This window comes from Poecilia formosa, unplaced genomic scaffold (assembly GCF_000485575.1).
Source record: "Poecilia formosa unplaced genomic scaffold, Poecilia_formosa-5.1.2 Scaffold504, whole genome shotgun sequence".
In the NCBI taxonomy this organism is placed as follows: domain Eukaryota; kingdom Metazoa; phylum Chordata; class Actinopteri; order Cyprinodontiformes; family Poeciliidae; genus Poecilia; species Poecilia formosa.
Genome location: NW_006800443.1, coordinates 182,331 through 203,494, shown reverse-complemented (window position 1 = coordinate 203,494; position 21,164 = coordinate 182,331). Strand labels below are relative to the sequence as shown.

The 21,164-nt window shown below is 37.0% G+C and overlaps 2 protein-coding genes across 2 annotated transcripts; one reads left to right on the top strand and one right to left on the bottom strand.

Annotated features, from left to right (window-relative positions):
* Positions 1–1,349: 1,349 nt before the first annotated feature.
* On the top strand, positions 1,350–13,995 carry mmp25b (matrix metallopeptidase 25b). Its single transcript, XM_007579039.2, has 10 exons — positions 1,350–1,463; positions 2,970–3,102; positions 4,290–4,440; positions 5,375–5,661; positions 6,258–6,437; positions 7,601–7,685; positions 9,702–9,784; positions 9,868–10,020; positions 10,618–10,905; positions 12,331–13,995. Exons 1-10 carry the CDS (start codon positions 1,365–1,367, stop codon positions 12,585–12,587), a joined length of 1,716 nt encoding a protein of 571 aa, XP_007579101.1. The 5' UTR covers positions 1,350–1,364; the 3' UTR covers positions 12,588–13,995.
* A 2,640-nt stretch (positions 13,996–16,635) lies between these two features.
* Positions 16,636–20,459, bottom strand: LOC103156834 (carbonic anhydrase 4-like). Its single transcript, XM_007579024.2, has 9 exons — positions 20,218–20,459; positions 19,977–20,052; positions 19,843–19,869; positions 19,599–19,769; positions 17,972–18,120; positions 17,791–17,886; positions 17,634–17,709; positions 17,259–17,422; positions 16,636–17,170 (listed from the first exon to the last, which is right to left on the bottom strand). Exons 2-9 carry the CDS (start codon positions 20,050–20,052, stop codon positions 16,994–16,996), a joined length of 936 nt encoding a protein of 311 aa, XP_007579086.1. The 5' UTR covers positions 20,218–20,459; the 3' UTR covers positions 16,636–16,993.
* Between the last annotated feature and the right edge of the window lie 705 nt (positions 20,460–21,164).

Here is a 21,164-nt window from a genome sequence, read left to right as displayed (position 1 = left end):
CACTTTTACAAGGGCCGTCTCCGTGCTTTGGTGAGCAGGAAAACCAGACTGGAAGGAGTCAAAGCGATTCATTAATTCCCTTCTCACCCTCCGCGGGTGGTCTCTTTCATCCTCTGAGCTCGGGTCCTCTACCAGAGGCCTGGGAGCTTGAGGGTCCTCCAGTATCTTGGCTGTGCCTAGATACTGGAGGACCACAACGGTTTTCCTCTGTTCTTTATCCACCACCACAATGTCCGGTTGGTTCGCCATTACCATTTTATAATTATATAAAATTACATGTTTCTTGGAGCTGTCACTATGTTGTGAGACAGATAATCTGTGAAAAAAAATCAAGCTTCTCTGTTTTCTCCCAGTATTAATTAGAAAAAACCAATCAGAGTCAGGAGGCGGGTCTTAGCGCTGTCAGTCACTCCTCCATGTGGCACATGTGCTCTGTGCTACGTTGCAGATAACACTGCCATGAATGCTAAGGCTAGTTAGCGTAGCCACTGATGACCGCAGATAAAAACATTTATTTCTGTTACAGTAAGTTGTTTCTCCACCATTAGCACATTTATATAAGTTTTATTGACAGCGCTAAGACCCTCCTCTTGGCTCTGATTGGTTGTTTTTGGCCAGTATGACTTGGGAGCTTGGGAGCGTGCATTTCTTTAGCAGCAGCTGAAGGTTGAGGAGATCGACCTGTCCATACATTATCTGTCTAATAACATACTGTCAAGACATGATGACAGGACTAACAAATATGTAAAATATATTTGTTTAAATAAAAGTTACATATTTTACCTTTGCGGTGTCAGAGTAAAAAAAGAAAAAAAAAGCTAGCCACACCTTTCAGATTTTAGTAGCCATAAGAAATTTTAATATGTATAATTACTTTTTACTTCACAATTTCGCGCTGCTTTGTGTTGGACTTCTACACGAAATAAATCCAAACAAAATACAAACAGTTTTATTTTTATAGATATTATATTATAACGTAACGTCAGCCTACAGATCCATGTAGGCGACCTGGACTTTGAGCCAAAATTAAATAAATAAATAAATGGGTGAAATAAATAAAAAATGAGTAAAATAAATCAAAAAATGAAGAAAATGAGTGAAATAAATAAAATTTATTTATTTATTTAATTTTGGCTGAAATGGCTCTCCATAGTATGGAGAGCCGATTGTGGGAAATAAAAAAACAGAACCATTTTACTCTGCAGCCACAAGGAGCGCAGACGGTTCGGAGCGTCGATCAGCCCAGAGACAGCGATGCTCCGGAGCAGACGCAGCGGTGAGCTGAGGCTCTTCTTCGCTTTCATACGGATAAATGTCGGACTTTCCAAAGTTTCAGTGAATGACGCCGCGCTTTGTTTGCAGGGATGGAGCTTTTGCTGTGGATGATGATGATGATGATGATGATGATACTGAACTTCCAGGGACTCGCAGTAGGGCAATCTAATCAATATAGCAGAGCGGTGGTGAGTGAGCCGCTTGTCCAGTGTGCAAAAATGTTCTGATTTGACGCAGAGAAATGCGCTTGTACTGGATTTAATGTTTGCAGCACATGTGAGGTTTTTAGGGGGATAAATTGCATCTTATTTGTATGTGTCGTTATATTGCAAAACCTTTAATATTTTAGTAACATGAGGCCCCCCAAAAAGCTGGAAACATGAGATGAAACGAAAGCCGAAGATATTTATTTATTCATCCATTTATTTCTTAAATTATAACCCCCTTTCTGTCGTATTTTATATATAAAACATGGATTGTATAATTTTAAATGTTACAAGGTCCCAGAATTTCATATGAGAATTATTAAACACATATAAGACCAAAAACTCATACTTTATGAAGGATTAACAAAAGATTTCTTCTTTTTTTTACAGTAAAGAGTTAAATTAATATTCTGTCAAGAGTTACATGTATTTAAAAAACACATCCAGATTTATTATTTACTTTTCTCCTTGAGAATAAATATTTAGAATGACACAATAATAACAACAATAATAACTGTTATAATAAATGTAATAATAACTGTGCTATCGTCCTGAAAACAAGAACTTCTCTAACATTTCCTGACATCTTACATCTCAGTAACTTATTCTTGTGCAGCTTCATTTTTCTAAGGCAGTTATGAATCAAAACAGTTTTTTCACTTGTGTCTTTGAAGGTAATATTTCTTTAGATTAAAAAGAAAAAAAGAAACAATGTAAAATGTGTGTCAAACTCAAGGCCCAGGGGCCAAATCTGGCCCACCATATGATTTATGTGGCCCTCAGGGACACAGTTGTGTAATGAAATATTATTTTCACAATCAAATCAAAGCAGTTTTTTCTGCATTGTGCCAAACATAAAGAAAGTGAAAATATGTTTAATATTAATTTTAAGAAGTAGTTATCAAATGCAGAGAAAGCTTTTTATTAAAGTTTTAAAAATACATTCAGCCACAATCGGCTCTTTGAGGACATCATCCAGAATGACACACCTGGGATAAAACATCTTAAGTTTTGCAGTATAACAGAATAAAATGTTTCCTTTTAGTCAGGTATAAACCAAGAAAACCAGCAACCACCCAGAAAGAAAACCACAAAGAAACCGTTGCCAACAGCTTTTTCTTTCGGCTGCAACATCAAACGTTTCTGTCAGGGTGGAGTCTGACATGGTTTCAAAATCACATTTCTTAATTTCCGAAGACATTTCTGTCACATCTGGGCTTTTTAATGTAATTTTAAGTAGAACATTTGATCTGGTATCTGTCCTGCATAATGAGGATGGAGGTGTTGCATCAATAAAGGCCGGCATGCTGCTGGTCCAGACATCATCGGCGTAGCAGCTGGTGTGATATCAAATGATTCAGATGTCTTTCCCTGTGTCATTGTTGCAACAGCCAGTAATTTACTATAAGCAATAAAAACAAGGCCAGTTCTTTTTCTTGCTCTTCTTCCAGCAAATTGCTCAATTTCCTTATTTCTCTTCCTGTTTAGGACTGGCTAAGCAGATATGGCTACCTTCCTCCTCCAGATCCACGCACCAGCAAACTGCAGACCAAAGAAGGGATTGAGCAAGCAATCCGTGTTATGCAGAGATTTGGAGGGATCCAGGAAACCGGATTAATTGGTAGAACACACACACACACGCCAAAAACATAATTTGTGAATGATGTTTTTCATGTATTGCCTTGCAAAAGTGTTAATTTTTTACATTTTGACATATTACAGTCAAACCTCCAGGGCCGGTCCAAGCCTTTTTGGGGCCCCAATCAGATTTTCATTTTAACCCCCCATCCCAACATGTCAACACCAAATGCTTTAGCATTCCTAAACTACTTAATATGTGTAGCATACCTGCTATCATTAGCATCATTCATAATCCGTTTATGTCATAGCAGTGCTACTGTGGCTGTAGATTTTAACTTTACAGGAGCAGCAAAGTAAAACGAGAATATTTGGATTTTGAAATGCAGAGTAGTATTTAAGTGTGCTGTGTTATTTTTAACTATTTGAACGTAACAACAGCTGAAAAACACTAAATTTACAATAAACAAGTTAACAAGTTTGATATCTGTCCCCAACAGGAAAATATTAACCTATTATTTCTGTAACAACTACAAAAAAATAATATAGAAATTGTTTTTCCACATGTAGTACAGTTTTGTTTATATTATTCAATGTTATTTTAAATATAAATATCTATTTTATCACACTAACTTGGTGCTCTTGGGGGTCCCCTGCTGGTGTGCGGGGGCTGTAAGCAGCTGCTTGCTTATCTTGCACATGCCTTAAAAGGCTGTTTGAAAAGGCCAAGACTGAACCTTTTCAACTGCTGTTTTTACAAAAGGAAATAAAAAACTAAAACTCCACATAATCCTGAATACATCATCGCTGCCTTGTAACACAGCAGTGGCTGCATTATGCTGTGGGAATGCTTTTGTTTCAGAAGGAACAAGGAAGATGGTCAGATTTGATGAGATGATGGATGGAGCTCAATACAGAGCAAATGAATGGCTAAAGTGTTAGAATGACCTAGTCAAAGCCCATACCTGAATATAATTGAAGATCTTTGACAAACTATGCTTTTGATAGAATTCGCCTGAACTGTAAAGGTGAATTTATGTAATTTTCTGTGAGTGCAAGCTAAATTTTCCAGACTTTATTTTTAAAATAAACATTTTAAATTTAAATTACATAACACAAAATCCCATTAAAACTCACTGAGGTTTGCGGCTCTTACATTATATCGAGTGGGAAGCCCAACATTGTCCAAGTTCTCCTTTTGTCAGTTTTAACACATGAACTTTGCTCCAGACAGCGAAACGCTGAAGCTCATGTCCACGCCGCGATGCTCGCTCCCAGACATTGTTGGAGGCGAGGAGATGAGGAGGAGGAGGAAGAGGAGGAGGAGGAAGAGATACGCTCTGTCAGGCCTGAAGTGGCACAAGACTGACCTCACATGGAGGTGGGTTTCCTGTCATGCTGGTCTGTAGGTTTAACACGCAGCTGCATGAATCATGAATCATCTTTAACCGCAGAGTTTCACAGCTTATCATCAGTCATATTAATAGATCTTAATATCAGATGAACCACATATTTATTTTTAACTCTTTGATGTTTCATATCAAACTAATTTTAGTATTAAAAGTAAATACATTTGAAAACCCTAGTCTATCTGAAAGCGTTCTTGTTAAATTATAAAGTAGTTTTGATTAATCGCAAATATTTTCCAATCATGAAATAAATTTATCCATTTACGCTTATTACTGTCTAATTTATAGAATCAAGAAACAAGTTAAAACTGCAAAAACAGAAAATCTTACCAAGTATTTTAGTCTAGAATCTATTGTAAATATCTATGTTTCATACTTGAAATGAGACAAAACTAACTTACCAGTAGCTTTTCAGCAAAGTATACAAGAATGTGTTAAGTAAACAATATTGATGAAAATGAGTTGGTTCCATTAGCAGACTATGTCCTTATAAAAAACATCTTTCAAATATTATAAAAGCAAGAAGTAGGAGTTAGTTTTAAGTCAATAATCCCTTAATATTGATGAAAAAATAGTTGTACGTAAAATAATCTGACAGTGATTATGAATGCATGTTTCCCATATTGTAACTTCTAATATTATGGGAATCATTATAAGATATTATATTGGGAAAAATGTCTTGGTTCACTGGCAGATTACTTACAACTAGTACTTTTATCAATATTTATGAATTATTGCCCTAAAACAAGTTCCTATGTCTTACTGAAAAGTTACTTATAAAATTGTTTTGTCTTAATTCAAGTGTATCAAAATATTTGCACTACTGATTAGGTCAAAAATACTTCTTTCTGGTTTTGAAGTGTAGCTGTATATTTGTTTTAATAAACTTTTTTGTCTTATTTGCAGCGTCCACAGTTTCCCATCAAGATCCTCCGTTTCCCCTGACGTGGTGAAAACTCTCCTGGCTCTCGCCTTGAAGGCCTGGAGCGACGCCGCTCCGCTGAACTTCAGACAGCTGCCGGGCGACGGCGAGGCCGGAGGGGACATCAGAGTTTCTTTTGCCTCCCTGCTCCATAACGACGGGTATCCGTTCGACGGGCAGGGCGGCACCCTGGCCCACGCCTTCTTTCCTGGCATGGACGAAGTATGCGGTGACACACACTTTGATGACCATGAGACCTGGAGCTACAGAGGTACAAATTTACAATAACAGCGACATAAATATGAAACAGCACTGTAAAAACACAAAATCTTACCAAGTATTTTTGGTCTAGTGTCTACTGCAAATATGTTAGTGCACTTAAAAAAATCACAAAACTAGCTCACAAGTGACTTTTCAGCAAGACATAGGAGCTTGTTTCAAGTAAATAATTCCTTAGTATTGATGGAAAAAGTTCTAGTTCCACTGGCGCCGTCACCTAGCAACCCCAGCCAAGGTCAGTCCGTCACCTAGCAACCCCAGCCAAGGCCAGCCGTTACCTAGCAACCCAGTTCTAGTTCCACTGGCAGATTATTTCACTTACAGTTTAATATGGGGAAAATCTCTTATTATAAATGAAATAGTCTGCCACTTATAAAATTCATGAAACTAGTATTTTTTTAGTCAATATTAAGGGATTATTTACTTGAAACATGCTCTTATATCTGACTAAAAAGTTATTTGTAAGTTAGTTTTGTCTTATATCAACTGTACTGAGACAATTGCAGTGGAAACTAGACCAAATCCTTGGTAAGATTTTGTGTTTTTGCAGTGCACAGCAGGTTTTTGCTGATGTTCTCACTTCCACAGAGGGTGGCAGCACCACAGACCTGTTCACCGTGGCGGTGCACGAGTTCGGCCACGCTCTCGGCCTCTCTCATTCCTCCACGGATCCGTCTATCATGAGGCCGTATTACCAGGGTCCGGTGGGAGACGTCTCCCAGTACAAGCTGGATCTGGACGACAGGCTGGCCATCCAGCAGCTGTACGGTCAGTGGCTCTCACAGTCTCTGCTCTGTAAACTACAACATGGCATTTAACTGAAAAAGATCAGCGAATAAAACTCGACTCTGGTCAAAGTTTATAACCCTCAATTAAAGACCAGTGAATTTTTGGGTGAAAAGTGAATTACAATGTTGACATTAGTGAAATAAATTAAGTGGATTTATTTCTCTTTTTTTAATGTAATTATAATAAACACTTGATTTAAATAACTTTAGGGCCTTTTCTGGTAAAAACGTTTTAAAATTGAACTAAAACACAAAATCTTCCCAAGTATTTTTGCCTTGCTTCTAGTGTAAATATCTTATTACACTTGAAATAAGACAAAACTAGCTAATACGTAACTTTTCAGCAAGATATAGGAGCTTGTTTTAAGGAAATAATTCATAAATATTGATGAAAATGTACCAGAACTGGCAGATTATTTCACCTATAATATGAGAAAAATCTTTAGCAAAACATAATGTTTTGTTCTTTTAATGTTTTTCCTGTGATGTCCTGTAAATTACTATGTTTCTCGTTGTGTTTGTATGTTGATATCTAAAAATCAACTGCCTGCTTTGCCTCTGAAAAAGCTGCAGTTAATATTTAGTTTGACCAACAACGCAGCTCAGACTATTTACTCAGTTTAAACTTAAGTGCTTAAAAACACTTCAGTTCAAATGCTGCTGTTAACTTAAAGTGAAACATTAATTTGCAAATGTTTTAGAAGATCTTTAAAGGGTTAAATCATGTTACATTCTCAGGTAAAGCTGTATTTTTTTAGATCAGTAGGTAATTTGTAAAAATCTGGGGAAAATCTTCATCTTCAGCCACTTTCACTAAATAATAAAGTTTTGTTAAAGTTAAAATGTTTTACTGATTATGATAAAAACCAAAAAAAAAGTTCAGCTTGCTGTTTTTGTAATGATGCTTATGTTTGATTATAACTTTATTTTCTCTTAAAACAAGCGTTTTAAACAATTTTATTGTTAGTTTTAATCTTTATCTTGAGATCTCAAGGACTCAGTGTTTGATTCCTTAATGCCTGTTTAGCTGCAAGCGGTTTGACAGAAACCCACGCTTCCAGAGAATAACGTCGGTTCCTCCACCACGTTTCTCATGCTGTCATCAGCTTTCTGTTCCTGTTTAAAGTCATGATTCTGTTTCAGGGGCGAGAGACGACACACAACCAGGTGGTGTTAATCCTGACCCACCGCTCTTTCCGACTCCTCTTCCCCCGAGACCAACAAGGCTGTGAGTTCACAGCCTCTACCACAACTTATAATTCTCTTCTGCTTATATACAGCCATCGCAGACGTTTCATATGCTTAAGCATGACTTCATGATTCATTGGAACTGTTCTATTTCAGTGAAAATACAGACTCAGTGACAGAAACTTTCTGAGGAACCACATGTTTTTGGAAACAACCAACAAGGTTATTCTGTTCAGATATTTGGCCACTTTTCTCTAAGAATTGGTAGAGCTGATTTAAACTGGTTGGTTTCCTGGTTCAGGACCAGTGAAGGGTATTAACTAGTGATGTGCAATGCATCAGCCTGTATTAGTCCTTTTATAACATATCCGATATTAATTGAAAAAACCCTGATATTTATTTTCGTCTTTTTGCAATTTGTTTCTGAAGGCAGAATGTGATGCAGTGCAGGACAGTGGGGAATTCAACTGAAGCAGAAAAGCTTTTCTTCATTATGTCAAAAGATAGTGAAATTTATGTAATATGTATAATATCAAAAAGTGTTGAAAGATGGTAAAATATACAGCTCTGGAAAAAGTAAGAGCCCACTGAACTGAAGCCCATTGAAAACCTCATGGTTATTCCACCAAATAGTTAAAACATTAGTGTTGTTGTTTCTAAATGAACATGAACTAGTTTTCTTTGCATTATTTCAGGTCTGAAAGTTCTGCATCTTTTTTATTATTTTGACCATTTCTCATTTTCTGCTAATACTGTAAATAATACATTTTTGCTTTGAATTTCGGAGACATGTTGTCAGTAGAATGAAAGAACAATGTTCATTTTGCTCAAACATAAACCTATGAAGAGTGAAATCAGAGAAACTGATCATTTTGCAGTGGTCTCTTAATTTTTTCCAGAGCTGTATATATCTGTAAATATCGTTTATCAGCAAAATGGCAAAAATAATATTATTGTTATCGACCCAGATTTTCATATCGATGCATCCCTGGCAGTCTGATTGCTTTTCTCAAGTACAGTAAAGGATTACAGTTGCAAGTGAGCCCAGGATTCAAGCCTGCTAGCATGATGCTAACATGACTATGACTGATAGTTTCTACAGGGTTGGTTTGTTGAAAGCATTGTGTCAGTTCCTCCAAACGTTTGTCTTGTCATTGTGGCCAAACTTTGTCTTCTCTGACCATGAACTCTCCTTCAGAAGACATGAAGTTTATAAATTTGGGTAGATGTTGGAGGAGGATTTTATTTTTTATTTGCTAGTTAATCCAGTCTGACTGTCAGGAATCAAAAGAATGAACATTAAAAATAATCCAAACTGGTTTTGGAATACAGAAAGCATCCTAGCATTGGCCTCCTTCACCTTGTCTCTATTAAAAATGCACAGACTGTTCTTAATCTGCAAAGTGTCAATGTTAGGAAGATTGAAAATTTGAAAAGAGGAACCAAGACAGAAATCAGAAGTTATAGAGTCTCTGAGTGTTTTACTTGTCAACAAGGCAAAGTACATCAAATATTTAAAATCTGAATGTCAGGGTTCTTCTAGTAATAATTCAAAGCATAATTTTTATATTCATGTCTGAATCTGTGGCCATCTAGCTGCAAGTAGAAAGGAAATGAACTCATCCTGTTAGTGCTCAAGGTGTTACAATGAGCAAAGGCAACTTTCCACGCAATATGGAAAGTTGTTATCGACCCAGATTAATCACATATACATGTGATTAAATTTAAATTCTTTCTTTTTCCTTTTGTTTTTGTTTTTGGTAAAGCTCCTCAAGATGATATTTGTTGTGTATTGACTCTATATAAGTACATGGAACTGAATTGAAATGAATGAGAATTAATAATAGGCCTCTACTTGTTCAGATACACACACACACACACACACACACACACACACACACACACACACACACACACACACACACACAATTTATTAACACAGATTTAATCAAACTTTAGTGTGTGTATATTTGTAAGCCTCGCTGTGGTCACATTTAGTCTTGTTTCGCCCTCTAGTGGTATTCTCCTGTAACTGCATTTAAAATCTCCTGTTTAGTCCTGAGCCTTCATCCGATGAGCGATGCCAGGGAAGCTTTGATGCAGTAGCAAACATCAGAGGGGAGGTTTTCTTTTTTAGAGGTAGGAAGAAACACATGAGTAAAAGTTTAACAATTAAAAATAAATATAGTTGTCATGTTTTAACCCTGTTCTTTGTTTAATAGGTGCACATTTCTGGAGAACTAAGCGAGATGGCTCTTTGGTATCCTTAAGGCCTGCTGTGATCACCAACTTTTGGATTGGCCTTCCGTCAGGAACAAACAAAGTCGACGCCGTTTATGAGAGAAAGAGCGACAGCAAAATCATCTTCTTCATCGGTAATAAAGCTACAGATTAATCCGTAGTTCTGTTTAACAGTAGAAAGTTTGATCCTGGCTAATTCATCTCACATGTTTGCTCCTTTTTAAAACAGCATGCAGCAGTTTGCTCAAACTTTTATTAAGGAAGCAAAGAGAAACCAAACCAACACCACAAAAACACAAAAACTAACCAAGTATTTTTGACTAGTTTCACACAATTTCACTTGAATATGAATACAATATTCTTCACTGAAAGAAAACAAAATCTTATCAAGTATTTTTGGTCTACTTTCTATTGCATATGTCTTAGTATATTTAAAATAGGACAAAACTTCCGCACAAGAGCTTCTTTTAAGTAAATGAAAAGAAACTTGAGGTATTTTTCCTATATGGTAAGTAAAATAATCTGCCAGTTGAATTAATATTTTTTGTCAATATTAAGACTTTTTTTTAAAACTTAAAACAAGCTCTTATGACCCATTAAAAAGCATTAAAGTTTGAGATTATGTTAGAGAATATGTAAAAAATCAAGGAACATGAATAATTTTTGCGAGGCAGATGTCCGTATCAAAGCAGATATCCACCAAATGTTTTTAACCACTTTGATATGTTCAGGCTCGCAGTACTGGGTCTTCAGCGACACAAAGGTGATGAGCGGTTACCCTCGGCCCCTGTCCGACTGGAGAATGACGATGCCGAGCGGCGCCGCGGTGGACCGGGTGGACGCCGCCTTCGTCTGGGCCCACAATGGGAAGACGTACCTGTTCAGCGGGGGGCAGTTTTGGAGGTTTGATGAAAGCCAAAGAACAGGCAATCAGGAGCCAGACCCCGGCTACCCACGGAGCAACGACGTCTGGACGGGAATGCCAACCCACATGGATGATGTCATTACCTGGGGTGAAGGTAACAACGATCCCAGTCGTTGGATGAGTAACAGAAGCTATAGGTAGACAAACCAAACTATGTGTTTTCATATGTAGAATGTAGTCAACACTGGACAGCAGACAGCTCTAGTTCTTTATAAAAATAAACAATTAACAAAAAACATTCAAAAATGATTTAAGATATTTACAAGCTATGGGGGGAATCACAGTTTAAAATATGAAAATGCAAAACTACTGTAAAAAAAACTTTAGTAACACTTTATTTGAAGGGGTGTGAGTAAGACTGACACGACTCTGTCATAAACATGAATCATGTTTATGACATGATAAACATGTCATAAACATGTTGTCATGAAGTGTCATTCTGTAAATAATCACATTTTTAATGCAAGTTGACACTTAATGGATATTTAATGCAACTTTTAATAGAACTTTGCATTAAAAGTGTCATTATTGTCCAAATGACAAGTCATGACCACACTTGTAAACATTCATGAAGACTCCTTCATGTTCATAACAGGTGTTTTATGTTTATGACGGCGTCATATCAGCCTTATGCACAGCCCTTCAAATAAAATGTTACCAAAACTTTTGGTAAGGTAATTTTATCTTCATAGCACATTTTCAGCAACAAAGCAAATCAAAGTGCTTTACATGAATTAGAGGAAATACAAACAAAATAACAAAAGAAAGCAACATATGTAAACTAACAGGAGTTTCCCTGGATGAACTAATAGAAATCAGACTAACTAAATCAAACTACAGAACCATTCGACTTACACAATGTCCAAACATAAAACTGTTCAAATCACCATATAAACATGAGATTATTATATAGTATTATTAACCAATTAGTGTTGGTGTTTTTGTTATTGTTAGTTTTTTTTGTGTATTTAATAAAAACAATTATTCATCCTTTCAGTTAAAATTACATTTTTGTGGAAATTCATTCAAAATCAACAAATCCTCACACTTTTCTGTGCTAATGCATAATTGTGAGTTTATTGTAGATTTTTTGACAAAAGTGGTGAAAAACATCAGGTTTAAATGATGCTGACTTTCTTACTGTCCAGTTATAGTCCATGACGGTGAGTAGTAAAACGTTGCATTTACTGTTATACATATGTGCAATTATTGCAAATGCTTCTAAATTAGTTCCATAAATGTTTGATTTTTATTGCAAATAGTCACAAAACCCTGGAGGGTCTTATTGATGTATAAAAAACAAATGTAATTTTAAGAATTTATTAATGTTTTAAAAGTTTGTTCCCAGGTTTTGTCATTATATTCTGCCACAACCGGCCCTTTAAGAGCCTTCGTGGTCTTGATTTGGCCTAAAAATGACAATGAGTTTGATGCTCCTGGTGCAGAGAATCATCACAGCTGCAGAGAAAACAGAACTGTGGAGATGAAATGCAGCTGTTCTCTGGTTGTCGTTCTTCAGGAGACGCCTACTTCTTTAAGGGCGACTTCTACTGGGTGATGAAGGACGGAGGAATAAACCAGGAGTATGTCTCTCCCAAGGCCACCGGGATGGACTGGCTGCGGTGTCCGAGTCCTCCTCCGACGGCTGCGCCGCAGAATCCTGGGAAGCCAAAGGAATGCATCTGTGCCTTCAACAGATCATCTCTGAGGAACGACTGTCTGCTGCTGGTTGCTGTTATGCTGATAATTAACGGGTTGATTTCTGTAAATAATTAACTAATGTGGGCTGTTTTCTCTACACTGGAGCATAAACAGGACTTCTTTCTACCGTCATAAAGTTTTATTTCTTGAATTAAAGGTTTTACTTGCAGGATTTGGCACCCTAAGACAGTAGCACTCCCCCATCCCGGTTGTGTTTCACATATTTGTGTTTGTAGGATAAAAATGGACAAAAATGCTTAAATATCAGCCCCTTTGGTAGAGATTGGCATTTAACGCCATTAGTCAGCAAATGGAGCTTTTCTTTCACATTATGATATCTGATCCAGACAAACGAATTTAGAAGATTAAAACTGAGGAGCCGTCTTCTGATTTCCAAATCTAGTTCTTCCTATATATTGTAGGTATTTTAAAATGTATTCAACCAGTTATGCATTAGTTTATTCTGTTTTAAAATTATTGCAATTTGAAATATGGTAGTTAGATTTTGTACGTCTTGCACAACTTCTGGTTATATTTTCTTATCTTTGTTTCTTTACTAAGGTTCGCTGCTTTATAATCGGCTGAATTTACTTGTTTTTGTGTTAATAATATTTGGATAAAGGGCTGTTATGAATGAAATCCTCAGAGATTCACACAGAGGAACTTGAAATGTTTGTTTTAATGGAGTGTAAAATGAACAATCAGACATATAATTGCAAATATTCAAAAATGTAATCAAAACCTCTCTGTCTGATTTTTTAGGTTTTTTAGGTACAATAAGAGCAGACAATGAATTTTGTGCATATTGTTTTTGTCGGGTCTAAAGGTGATTTGACTGGGTCACCCTGAACTCTTTCCCCAGGAAATTAATTTCCCAGAAGCTTTTATATTGCTTTGGCATTATGAGGGCTGCTGCCGTGTTGCTGCTTTGGAAACTTGGCAATTACAGGAACCTCTGAGACGCCGGATGGCCACCGGCAACGCTGGACACTTTTTTACTTCCACAGAGTCTAAATAAAATAAACAGTGAAAGCATAAAACCGTTACATTTTTAAAGAGCAGTTATGGTTTAAGATTTAAGTAAAGTAGGAAACAGGGATATTTAGACTAAATTGCACCAATTGTAACTTCCTGTTGGGGTGAAATGAGAGTAAACAGGGTTTCTGTCACAGTGATTCTGACACTTGTATGTATGGAGAAAACCTGTAAGTTTCCTAAAGAGGAAGGCAAGCTTATCTAGCAACATGAATTGGATCAATTATCACAGCAATAAAAAAAATCTGTGTATGTTTATAGCAACATGCAGTGTTTGTGAACACACACATTCTAACAGGTGGCATCAAAATTCACAGGTATTTTGGATTAATGAACTCGTGCAAAAGATTTTTTCAGATTTTTTTTGTGTCAATGTTAAAGTTTGTATTTTCCTTATATTGTTTTTTTATTTTTTCTGTCTGAAATGAAGCAGATCTAAAGTGCTACACTGCATTCCAGTGTGTTTCCTTCCTGTACTCTAGCTAAGAGCCGGTGCTGGGTCTGTGCTCAGTGGAGCGTTTGAATGTTGTATTTGCAAACAATAAGACAAATCACCTCTGTGTTTAACTTTAAATAACTGCTGTGGAAAAGTTGAAAGTGGTTCCCTATCAGGGTCTATTTATGTGGTAAATTTCCATCCACTCAACCAACCTCTGCTTGCAGAGGTGGGTTACACCCTGGAGAGGTTAACAAACAATACACACACACACACACACACACACACACACACACACACACACTCTTAAAGCGTGTGAAGACAGTGCTGACACCTGCCCCACAGCCACAGTAAATTTCCAGCCTGTTAGTTCGATTTTTGCCCCGTGGTTCTGTTGATTGAAAGAGAACTTCCCCGAATCATGGAAAAGGTCCCTGCTTTGAAAACTCACACAGTCAACGTACTACTGCAAGTTTATCTTTCACAAACCCACAGACTTTGGTTCAAAATCTAAAACTTGCTAAATTTATTTGACTTAAAGAGTAGAAGACAGTAGACACAACTAAATGCGGCTCAAATGTTTTACAGTGTAACTCAGGTTATTAAATACAGTAAGATAAATTTCCTTATTTAAGCAGATGATGCACAGTTATGCATTACAATGTCACTAGGTGACTATGAACCAATCAAAACATTGAACAGATGCTCAGAACAAATCGATGCATGGATGCAGCATCAATTTAACCAAAGGAGGAGCGAAAACACGAGTCTGTAGAGCTTCAGGTATGACAGCTACAAACCACTGACTGGCCCTTAAACCTGACGAACTCAGACCTGAACCTTCAGAGACACATAAAGACGGTTAGGAAAGTCAGTCTTTTATCGCCTGAAGAACATTTCCAGGATTAAAGGACTAATATCTCAGCAAGATCTTTAGAAATTCAAACATTATCTTTATTCACATTGATTGCTGCAACACACAGGTCTAACTAACGAATCCTCCAGCTGCAGCTGATCCACTGCGCTGCTGCTGGCGTTCTGACTAAACCCAGGAAGTTAAAGAACATCACACCAGTTTAGTGTCGTTACACCGGCTCCCCGTAGCTCAGAGAAAAGACTTTAAAATACTTTTGTTCGTTTATAAATCACTGAATGTTTTACCACCAAAATACATTAAAATCACTGAATCAACCTTCCAGACTCCTCAGGTCTTCTCGCTCTAGTCTCTGCAACCCCAGAACCAGAACCAAACATGGACAAGCAGCAAAACACCTAAAACACTGATTGTCTGTTTAGATTTGCCTTTGATTGTTGCTGAAAAGTGCTTTTCAAATAAACTTGCCTTGCCTAACAGAGGAATCTAAATGAGAAACGAGACGCTGTGAAAAAGTTCGAAAGCATTTGCTGATGAACAAGAGCTGCAACTTTCTTTCCTCTGTTGAATAAACACAGATACAGGTGGAATGCACCTCAATTACCCGAACTACACTTTACACATTAGTACTTCATAAATACCATGTTAGGTTGTAATACAACCTCGTCTAATCGCCCTGAAGCAAATGTTTTAATGAATTTGTGATGTGCACCTGCACCATGTTGGAGAGGTGAAGGTTGTTGTGTTTGTCACGTCTGTCGCTGCACACAGGTAAATTCTGATCATTCTTCAGAGACACTACAACAGATCATGTCAAAGATCATCAACAGATAGTTCTAAGGAAATACTGGTACCACACAGCGTGACCTACGTATCTGAAAGACACTCGATGCTCAGCTGTTGTTAACCTTCTGTGTGATCAAACAAATCTGAATTTAACCAAACCTACAAAAGAAACATATTCAAAGGAAGACTGATTGGTTTGTATTTTAGAAAAACTTTTCCATTCAGATGTTTGATCTATATTTACTTAATGAATCAATTCAATCATTGTTTAGCTGTGACTCAGACCAGGTGTTCAAAGTCTCTGTAATGTTATTTGTCCCATTCCTGAAGTGAAATATAGTTGCTAGGGTTACACAAGACTCAGGTGTGCCACAGTATTCTTAAAGGGACAGATACACTTTTTATGTGAATTACTGAGAAGGTATTAGTATTAGCAAATCCATCCATTCATGCTTCATCCATGCAATAAGAAAATCTTCTTGAAGAAAATGCATTTCTATCTTATCCCTAAACATACAGGCATGCATAGTTTGTCCAAAACACAGAAAACTTTATAAATTAATTTAAATACTAAGCTTAATGCACTGTTTGATCATTTGGATTAGTTTCTATTTATATTCAATTTAATTTATGAATTTGGGGACAGAGAAAATGGTTAGGGACAATTCAATTCAAGTAAAAGTCACACGACTTCAACATATTTTTACTCAAGTACAAGTAAAAAAAGAAATTACTCAAGTAAGAGTAAAAACGCCTTTGGGAAAAAGAGAAGAGTACTCAGGTACCAAATAACTGATCAAAGCGTTAATCATTTAATATTTAAACCAAAATATAAAGTTATGAGAAAAAGTCTGGCCTCTAATTGTAAACAAATTTTATACCAAATAAGTTTCATTTTATACAAGCATGAAACCATCACAGACAGAATCTCCTGTAAAAAAAAAACTAACTCAAAAACTATATTGAAAATTAAAACCCAAACACTCAGAAGTCATTGATAAATATTTTATTGAAAAGGTTTTTATCTTCACTGCAATGTGTGGATCATGCCGGAGAACAAGTTCTTCATAAACTGGAGTTACACCTTAAACCTTCATCACAAACTAAAAACTTTCAGGTTCCATTTTAGTGCAATTTAAACATGCAGACGTTTCTGTAAAGTGCAAGAAGAAGAAGAACAAGAATAAACGAGTAAAAAAATAACAGATGCATTTGTGTTGCATGGTTAGTTCAAGACAGGCAAGAATTTTCATTCTACACACATACAAAACCTGCGACATGTGCAGGACTGAGGTTTGGCACTTTATGCATGTTTTATCCAAAAGTTGACCTTCCACCTTAGCTTTTGTTTTAATATCTTGCCATTATGAGGGCAAAGGTCATCAGAGCCAGAGAGTAGCCAGATTTGGTGGAGGAGCTTGCTCTCGGCTGCGTTGAGACCGGCTGTGACGGCTGGGTGTTTCGATACACATGAACCATCAGAGAAGTGGAGTTTTTGATGTACACGCTTGAGCTGAAGAGGTCGATCTGAAGGGAGGATCGACAACGCTTAGCCTCATGGGAAGAAACCACTCTGTGAGATCCAAATCAGAACCTCCCTTATGGAGACACTCACCAGGTTTTTGCTGACTTTAATTGGTTCCTTGAACACGGTCCAAACTACGGCCTCGTTACACAACGGAGTGGTCAGGGAGCCGAGGTAGCGGTAGTAATTGGTTCGGTTCACGCCAGAGAGGAGATCGTCTAGAGAAATATCACCTTGGATTGTGATATTCTTACCTAAGGAGAGGAAGGAGCATCAAAGTGAGGAGATTCAACTCAAACACCCATAAGCTTAATCAAAGAACCAAAGAAAACAACAGACTAATATTTTCATTTCGGCTTGTATATATTAAGATGTGTTATTGTGTAATTTCAAGTCAGGTGGTTTGTTAACGAGGTTAAGTGGTGCTCATCCTGAAGAAGTTTCAGAAACACGGCCACAGCTTACCAGCAATTGAGATATTTGACAAGTAGGAGGTCAAAGTCTTCCAGCTGGCTGGTTGATCATCTACACCTGTCAGCTCCTTTAAAAGTGAAGAGCGATGCTGATAAAGCAGCAGCAGAAAATGAAAAAAGCTCTCAAACGTGACGTCATCTCTGCTCACCTCAATCAAGAAACCGAGAGCAGCGAGTCCTTCAGAATCCTTCACAGCGAGGGTGGTGTTCCGGCCGTAGGTCGACTTGCTGTTTACAATGTGAAGCTGAAGGAGGAACGAAAACAAAATAGGTTTTTAAAGAAAGTTAACCCACACGAGGCTAAAAGGTTTGCATGAAGATTAGAAATACCTCCATGGGGAAGCGCTTGCCGTCCACAGTATGCTCCGATCCGGGATCGGCCGTCCCGTTTCCCCAGTGAAGGTGGAACTGCAGGCTGTCGTAGCTCTCAGACAGGCCTCCTCCTGAGATCTTGACCCCAGTATTTAAGGTCACTTTGACTGGAAGAGTAAAAGGAAACAAAGACAAACTGAAGCTCTAGGTGATATATTTCCTCAAACACTACAAACCAAATTTCCGACAAACCACAGCACACCAGATTTATTACTGTTTGGACTCAAGTGGATCAACATTTAAACTCTCTACATCAGGGGTATCAAACTCATTTTCCATTTGGGCCAAATCAAGGTCATGAATGCTCTTAAAAGGCCATTTGTGCCAGAATATATTGATAAAAAGTACAATATCATTGAATTCTTAAAGTTAAATAATATTGAACATCTTTATATTTCAAAACAGAATCGCAAAAAGTGCATTCAGCATCCCATATGGGACTCTGTTCCAGCTGTATTTCCTTCTCGTTCTGACATGGCCGCCATCTTTAACCCTGTACCAACGGCTGGATGACCAGCGGCGCCCTCTGCTGGATGGCGGCCAAACTACAACACTAAATGAAGATCTAAGCGGCATTTATTACTTAATCGATTGGGACTAATTTTAATTTTAATAAAGAACTAATCATCCCAAAAACTAAATGTTTCTATTAAGGTCAAAGTTGACATATGATCTGTAATGAGTTTTATATGTGTGGCTATCCGACTCACCAATAAAAAACATCACCATACTTTATAATGCCAAACAAATTATTTATGCAGCATTGACTTCAGTTCTAAATGAATTTGACATGAAAAGCCTGAACCTCAAAGTTGAAGTCCAGTTAATTGAAACAAGTTAAATTAACTATCAAACTAAATTTACTTGCATTGGTTTAAATTGACAACTTAATAAATTTGATAAATTAACTTAATTCAGTTACTTATTTGTGACTAAATGAAGCAACTTATTAAAGTCAGATAAAAGAAAAAGTCAGGCCAGAAAATTTTCGTTTTTGTGTTTTTCTTCAATTCAAAGTATTAATAGATTTTTCACAATTGATCACGGAGTAATTTGTGAATAACTGCCACACACTGAAGCATCCACATTAAAAAATGGGTTAAATCATTCCCAACTAGAACATCTTCTGCCCTTTTTATAGCCAGCATAAATAAAACGCAGATAAGGAGGCTTAGGTGTAAGATGGTTCAAGAAATAGACTCTTAGATTTATGCAACTTAAGTTAATGTTTATCTGAGCACAATTACTCAGCATTTTCTACATATCAAACTTTACATTAACAAGTAAAATTAGTGTTTCATTTGAAAGCTATATGTTTTTTTATATATTTATATTAAACTAAATCCCCGTTTACCGCGTCTGGAAAAAAGTGACTGAAGATCTCAAGAAGGCTTTTTTTTATCTGGTTAAATAAATATTAATATTATTTTTCCATGCCGTCTTTCAGTTTAGAGCTAATAGTGATCCAGCGTCTGATTCATGCAACTTATCTGGCCACAAAATAAATTCCGCGTCCGTCGGAAGCCGTATAATCTCAGTCGGGATGCGCGAAGAGATGCTGCGCCCTTGCAGTCTCACCACATACCAGTATCCCCGGTGTTCTCTATTATGTCCAAGGCGGATTTGCTGTTATATCCCTCGAAGGTGAACTCCGTCAAGTTTCCGTCCTCCGTCGCGCTGGCAGACACGATGTTGATGGGCGACTGGCGCGTCCCGTTGCAGTACAGCGCAGCGATGGTCGGCCAGGTGCTGTCACCTGCGGCAGAGGGACGGAGCTGAGCGGCTGCAGCGAAATGATGTTGGAGAGGAGGAAACAGGCGGATACTTACTGCAGAGTGGGTTATGGTAGCACCACTCTGGGAGAGAATTAAACCGGTTAGTAGGTTCCGTTTGTGTAGAAGTAGTGATGAAAATGTATTTGCATATTATTTTATTATTTTCTTTTTTCTTTTTTTTCCCTTACCGACTGCGGATGACTCACAGTAAGCACTTGGTGCAAGGATGCACACAGCAACAGCAATTACTGTCAGAAAATTCATCTGAGGAAGAAAAAAACATGAAAAATACGAATAAAACTTGAAAAACAATTATTTGCATTTAACAATTAATTAAATGCAAATAAATTGAAAATTAAAACTCAAATTTGCTGATTAGAAAGGGAGGGAAAGTGCAAAAATGTAAAAAGTCAGTCCAGCTGCCCCTACCTTTGGGTACAGGTGTTTCCACGCAGGTGTCTGCTGCCCGGCCTCATCTTAACCTTTTATAGCTCTTGATATCTGCAGGAATTCAGCGGATCCTTGAATGACGTCAATACTTGATTGCATGACTTACAAAAGGAACGAAATCACATGCAGAGCTAAAATACTTTACATTGGTAATGCAAGTTGAGGAGATTTAAACAATTTAAAGGGGACATTTTTGGTTCTTGTAAAGGAAGTTTTTTTTCTGTATATGATCCAGAAATATCTCTTTGGTCATTTCTTTATTTTATCAGCGGAATCGAAGTTTAACCGTAATCGGAATGTAAATTATTCTAAATATTTGCTCACTGTTAATTTGATGCATAATTGCAGACTAACCAGGCTTACAGTTTGTAGTCTGTAAATAGATCAACTAATAAACATTGGTTGGTCTGTGCTGCATTGTGTGAATTATTGAAGGTGTACACTCTAAAAAAAAAAAAATTCCATATAAATACGGCAACCCTGAGCCGGCATTTACGCATCAAAATTTTATCGCATTTTACCGTAAATATGGTAAAATTCTGGCAACCACATAATTTTACCATATAAATACGGGAACCCTAAACTGGCATTTATATGGTAAACTTTTACCAAATTTTACAATAAATACGGTAAAATTTGGGCTACCACAGAGTTTTGCCGTATAAATATGGATTTTACCAAGTAAATATGGTAAAATATAATAAAATTCTGGCAACCATAGAATTTTAAGTATAAGTATAGTAACATTTTACAGTACAAATACGGTAACCCTGAACTGTATTTTACCTTAAATACGGTAAAAATCGGGCAACCAGAGATGGCGGTCTTTTACCGTAATTTATAAACTTTTTTTACAGTGGAGATGTCAAACACAACTTCAGAATTTGTTCTAAATTTAGACTACCAGCAATGGACTCACCTATTGT

Bases quoted from the DNA above. Each gene is read 5' to 3' on its own strand.
- LOC103156834 (XM_007579024.2), bottom strand. From the start codon at position 20,052: ATGAATTTTCTGACAGTAATTGCTGTTGCTGTGTGCATCCTTGCACCA. The intron at 17,887-17,971 runs GTATTTCTAATC...TTCCTCCTTCAG, and splicing joins GCAAGCGCTTCCCCATGGAG to CTTCACATTGTAAACAGCAA. The intron at 17,171-17,258 runs GTGAGTGTCTCC...TCCTCCCTTCAG, and splicing joins TTAAAGTCAGCAAAAACCTG to ATCGACCTCTTCAGCTCAAG.
- mmp25b (XM_007579039.2), top strand. From the start codon at position 1,365: ATGGAGCTTTTGCTGTGGATGATGATGATGATGATGATGATGATACTG. The intron at 3,103-4,289 runs GTAGAACACACA...ACTTTGCTCCAG, and splicing joins CCAGGAAACCGGATTAATTG to ACAGCGAAACGCTGAAGCTC. The intron at 7,686-9,701 runs GTGAGTTCACAG...TCTCCTGTTTAG, and splicing joins CCCCCGAGACCAACAAGGCT to TCCTGAGCCTTCATCCGATG.